Here is a 6,449-nt window from a genome sequence, read left to right on the forward strand (position 1 = left end):
CGTTTTTTTCAAGAACTTTTATATATTTACACACGATCTTGAACAATCAAATAATAGTTTGAAAAAAATAAAAAAATAGATATTTTATATTTGGTATATGATCTTGAAACATATAATAGTTTGAAAAGAAAAAAAAAGAAGAGAAGAAGAGGAAGAGAAGAAAGACGATGGAAAGAAAAAAATCGCAAAAGAGGAAGAGAAGAAAGATGATGAAAATGACGGACAAACCTGAAATATATAAAAAAGAATGGCCATCCTCGTAGGCTTTTTCATTTTGTTACATAGAGATTAAATATTTTGTGGGTTTGTTATATTTATGAAAATTTTCCTTTATTTTAAGTATTTATGCATTTTTCATCTAATTGATTAAATCTATTTTGTATTTTCAAAGTTTCTACCACTACAACATAAGGGTGGAAGCAATTTTAAATTATACAAAATAAAAACTTCAACAAAATAATTTTAATCTAGTAACCAAGCATTTTTTGATTTCACAAATAATATGTTCTATTATTTATATTATATTTATATCGATGAGATATTGATGATCAGTTTTTGTGTTTTGTAGATTTTTCTACGATATAATGCAAATATTGAAATCTATTAACCTCTTATGTCGATGTCAAACCCTTAGAAATGTGAAAACAATGATGAAAATATTGACATTTTAACGAAAATTTAATACTTTGACTACACCTAATCATTGCTCATAAAATTATACCGTATTTTCTATTTAATATTTCATGTGTCGCATAAGAATAAGAAGAGCTGATTCTTTTTTTCCCTAGGAAACACACGAAAGTAAGATGGACTTTTATTTAATCAACGGAATACTAAAGACACACGTAGAAAACACGTAGAATCATAGGTATAGCAAATAGATGAAAACAACCTTCTTTTTTACACTTTTAAGTTGTTTTCTTTAGTTGACCTAAATACATACTTCTTCACTTCTTTATTCTTTTTCCTGCAAAAGAAACATAAAACTTCACGTAAGATATTGCATGTTGAGATGTACGCATATGTTTGAGTAATGGATTGAGTTGTGTATTATTTAATATATCACCTTCTTTTGGTTTATAGTCGATGAGAATTCCTTATATTGACCTAATTAATTGTGAGGGGATCGTGGTGAAGAGGGGACTTGTCCTTATGCTTCCTTGGTGGTGGTGGTGGAGGATAGGAGTCATATTCGTGTTTCTTTGGTGGCGGTGGTGGAGGTGACTTGTTATCACGCTTTCTTGGTGGTGGTGGAGGTGGTGACTTGTTATCATGCTTTCTTGGTGGTGGTGGAGGGGGAGACTTTCTTGGTCGTGGAGGAGTCTTCTCTTTTGGCGGTGGAGGAGGAGGTGACTTGTTATCGTGTTTTTTTGGAGGTGGTGGAGGTGAGAGATATTCATTTCTCTTTGGTGGTGGTGGAGGGGGGGACTTCCTTTTGGACGGAGGTGGCGGTGGAGGAGACTTCTTTCGAGACGGTGGGGGTGGAGATTTGTGTTTGTCATGATCCTTAAAGGTAAGCGTTGAAGAGTAGGAATCTTGGTAGGCTTGAACAGTTGTATACGATAGGCTTAGAGCTACCACCAAAACGGAAATAACAAGAGAGACCATTATAGGAGGACCAATTTTTCCTTGCATATCCACAACTCTTGGGTTTTCTTAATTGTGATTTTGATTTGAACCCATCTTTGCCTTTTAGATATATATAGATATAGCTTTGAGCATCCTTCTTCATTACCTCAACACTTCAAAGCTAAGCATGTCATTGTAATTGTAATCTATTTCAAAAGGTTACTTAATATTTACACCTAATTAAATGTGGAATTGCAAATTAAAAAGCATTAACGCAGAAGGTAGTTTGTAATTTAGATTATCTATTAAAAGAAAAAGAAAAATACTTAGGTACATCCCGAATACCACTTATTTTTGTGCATCTATCAAATTATCTAATCATAATTTGTCATACGTTAAACTTTAATTAATTTTTTTTAAGAAATATTAATTTTTTTTATGAGCGAAAAGAATAAATGTATAAAAATGGGTGCATTGTAGCCAAATATTACCCAAAATAATCAAAATCTGGAGAGAGAGCAAACAAAATGTTGTGTCTTTTTTACATTAAAAGAAAAGGTTAAAGTAACAAAAACATTTATGGATTATGGAGTGGTTTCACTTATGCCTCAATATTGAAGAATTCTACACACTTAAATTATATAAAAAAAAATTAATATTTTAAAGGTTTGGTTTTAACTATGTTAGTGCTTGAAGTTTATTTCGAAACAATCCTAATAGGTTTGTGCAGTTAAATGCGTAGATTGAAAAAAAAATTGTATATAGTAATTGTCAATAAATCATAAAACATATGTGAAAAGAAAACACAGACAAACGACACGGGATAGTTGCAAATGTAGTAATTATATTCAAAATAATTAAGTATATAGCAACATTTTAAAAGAATTGCAAATATAGCAAAATCTGTCAAAATCTATCAATGATAGAAGTCTATCACTGATAGACAATGTGACAAATGTTGGTCTATTACTGATAAACTATAAGAGTCTATCAACGATAGAAGTCTATCACTAATAGACTTTGCTATATTTGCAATTTTTTTAAAATATTACTACATACTTAATAATTATTCTAAAAATTGTTACCTATTATAATTACCCAACTAAATTCCTACCTAGTCCAATGATATCTTTTATAAGGTTAAATAATGATTTGGTCCTATACTTTTGTTTTTGATATTTTCATTTTAGTTTTTATACTCTCAAAATATTCATTTTAGTCTGTACATGCAATTCTAATTTGATTCATTTTAGTCATTAAATTTCAAAATATTCATTTTAGTAATTGTATTTTAAACTATGAAGCACTTTGGTCATTGTATTTTCAAATGGTCACTTCACTTTTATTTCATTTTAAGTTTAATTTTAAGGAATCAAAATAGTCTCTCTTGAAAGTTCGAGATAAAAAAACCAAATTAAAAGTAGGAACCAAAATGAAAAGTTAAAAAATACATGGAACAAAATATATGATAGAGATTTATTACCCTAAAAAAGTCTCCATATATGTATGAATTATGATATTGATCACTTTGAACATAAACCTTCATGGCTTTACTTTTGGTTTCACCCTAAAAGGTACTCTCTCGTACCAATAACGATTATTGTTCTAAATTATATACCCACGATCATCCCTTTTATCTAATTGATATGGAACTTTGATCGCATTCCCAACATAATAGGACTTCACTCCTTTTTTAGTAATCGTAAAATTAGGGTTCATATAGTAGTACTCTCATATGTTAGGACTCTTCTTCTATTCATTTTTCATACTCATTGTTAACTAATCAAATACAATAGTATTCTCACACGATATAGAATTCTTTTTCTCATTCAACCCTACATACTTGAGATTCCTCCTAACTCTTATCTGTTCTCACATTCACGCTTATCACTGTAAACCTTCATTAAAGGGTGTTCAAAGGACAGTATGTGTTAGAATGCCTTGGATTCTAATCAAAATTGGTTTTGGAAGATGTGTTTAATTAATTATAGAATTGATTCTTTTTTTGCTTTGGGTTTAGATAAATGTGTTCTATAAACATTTCAACACATGAGGAATTTTGTTCATCCTAGAAATTTTGTAACATTTTCTCTAGTAAAATTGTTCTTCATCTACCTCATGGATGTAGCCAACACATTGTTAGTGAACCACGTAAATATGAATTCTGATCTTCTATATTATTTTACATTCTTTTGTATTATTTCAATTGTCGATTTCGTAACAAACTGGTATTAGAGCCAAATCTTTTGGTTTCAAAATTCCACATCGATAATAAAAGATGTCTGAAGTGAACATAAAATTCAACAAATTCACCGGGAGGAATAATTTCAGTTTATGGCAAATCAAGATATGATCCCTACTAAAGCAACAGAGGTTGTGGGCTCCACTGAGTGTTAAGTCGAAGAAGACAACTGTAGATGACGAAAAATGATAGACTCTAGAGGAGAACACTCATTCAACGATCATGCTAGTCATCATTGAGGTAGCAAATGAAGAAACTGTCACTGGTTTTTGATTGAAGTTGGAAAGTCTTTACATAACGAAAGTCTTTAACTAAAAGGTTGTTGATGAAGAAATGTTTGTATCATCTCATATGGAGGAAGGTACGCTCTTCGAGGTCATCTTGATTAGTTAAATAAAATTTTGTTAGATCTACGTTGTGAGAAGATGCTGCCTTAATTGTATTGATATCTTTGTCCCCATCATAGAAGGTATTTTTGACACTTTTGACGAGGTTAGAAATGTTCCATTAATGATGAAAATTTTGATATCTTTTAGTGTGCTTGATAATAAGTTCTACCATTTCAAAAGTAAAAGCGGAGTGATATTATATGTCTACAAGGGCTCTAAGGTGATTTATGAGAGACATAAATGAAAAATTATATTTTTTGTCAGGTTTCACAATAACAGAATATAATGCTATCCCATCGTCTCTTGTTAACAAAGAAGATATGACTAAGTTGTGACATATGAGACTTGGTCATATAAGTAAAAAGGGGATGAAAATTTTGTTAAAAAGGGATCTTTTATATGGGCATAAGGTGTAGAATCTTGAATTCTATGAACATTGTGTTTTTGGGAAGCTTTAGTGCAACAAGTTTCTAAGAGGTATTCATTCTATAGAAGGGACACTTGATTACATCCATTCAAATTGTGTTGGGGACCTTCTAGAGTTGAGTCCATTGAAGGCACAACATGTACTTTATGTCCATAATTAATGATTACTCAAGAATGACTTGAGTCTTTAATTTATGATGAAATATAAAAGTGAAACTTTCAAGAATTTCAAGCAGTAGAAGGTTTTGATTGAAAATCAAACTAAAAAGAAGATCAAAATGTTGCAAACTGATAATGGTTTGAAATTTTGTGGATCTGAGTTTAATAAGTTTTGTAAAACGAAGAGGATTGTTAGTCATGATATTGTTATGGACATTCACAGCAAAATTGGATTATAGAGTGTATGGACTAGACATTATTGATGAGTCTTAGATGTATGCTCTCTAATGCATAATTGACTAGAAGGTTTTGGACAGAAGCAGTAAATACAACATGTTATTTGATTAGCTGTGGACCTCACATAGGTATTGATTGCTAAACAACTTATGAGGTGTGATCTGGAAAATCTGCAGATTATTCTTTATTGAGAGTTTTTGGTTGTATTTTCTACTGCCATGTTAATAAGGATAAATTAGAATATTGATAACTAAAAAAGGTATATATATGGGATTTAGGAATGAGGTCAAGGGATATAGAGTTTGGTTGCCTAATAAGAGAAGACTTATACTTAGTAGGAATGTGATCTTTGATGAAAATTCCATGCTTAACTTAACTAGGCAATCTATTGTGACGTCTATCGATGAAGGAGAAAGTAGTATTGTTGATAAACAAGTGGAGATGTAATTTACTCCAGTTGTGAATGAATTAGAATACAAAAGTGGAGAAGATCAACGCGTTACTACAGAAACTAACATGCAACCAAAAACTAAATAATTGAAACTTTAGAAGTTATTTCGTTTGAGAGTTCTAGTTCACAAGTAGATCAACCAAGTATAGGTTGTGACAAAGCTAGAAAAGTTGATGTTAGACCTCTAAAGAGGTATGGTTTTGAAGATATGGTCAATTTTGCATTACATGTTGAAGAGGGGCATCCTCTTGAACCATTCAGTTATGAAGAAGTTGTTTCATGCATAATGAGTCTACTTAGTGGCTTGCTACTGTGGGGAATGAGATGGAATCCCTTGATAAATACCAGGCTTGAAATTAATTAAACGATCTAAGAAGAGGATGATTTTCACTTGTAAATGGGTCTTTAAGAAAAAGAAAGGAATATCACCTTCAGAGGGCATTAAATATAAAGCTTGAGTTGTTGCTAGAGGGTTCATACAAAAAGAATGAGTTGATTACAATGAGATATTTTCACAAAGTAGTCATGTATACTTCTATTAGGGTGTTACTGGCCATAGTAGCACATCAAAATTTTTAGAACTTGAGCAACTAGATGTGAAAACAACGTTCTTACATGGAGAGTTGGAAGAACAGATTTATATGATCCAACATGATGGATTCCAGTGCTCAGACAAAAAAAGATTATATTTTCAAGTTGAAGAAATCCTTGTATGGGCTAAAGGAGTCTCTAAGGCAATGGTACAAATGGTTTTGCCAGTTATATGTTTGGACTTGTTTATAATAGAAGTTTGTATGATTGTTGTGTATATCATAACAAAGCTGATGAATGTTCAATGATTTATCTACTTCTATATGTAAATGATATGCTCATTAACTGCAAAGTCCAAGTCTGACATTTAGAAGTTGAAGAACCTTCTTTTGAGTTTGATACAAAGGATTTGGGTACGTTGTTGCTAATTTTTTTTTGGTATATA

The 6,449-nt window shown here is 31.1% G+C and overlaps 1 protein-coding gene across 1 annotated transcript; it reads right to left on the bottom strand.

Moving 5' to 3' along the window:
• Positions 1-1,107: 1,107 nt before the first annotated feature.
• On the bottom strand, positions 1,108-1,608 carry LOC107991885 (extensin-3-like). The gene has a single exon (XM_051081831.1). The coding sequence runs from the start codon at positions 1,606-1,608 to the stop codon at positions 1,108-1,110; it is 501 nt and encodes a 166-aa protein (XP_050937788.1).
• Between the last annotated feature and the right edge of the window lie 4,841 nt (positions 1,609-6,449).

This window comes from Cucumis melo, chromosome 1 (genome assembly GCF_025177605.1).
Source record: "Cucumis melo cultivar AY chromosome 1, USDA_Cmelo_AY_1.0, whole genome shotgun sequence".
Classification (NCBI taxonomy): domain Eukaryota; kingdom Viridiplantae; phylum Streptophyta; class Magnoliopsida; order Cucurbitales; family Cucurbitaceae; genus Cucumis; species Cucumis melo.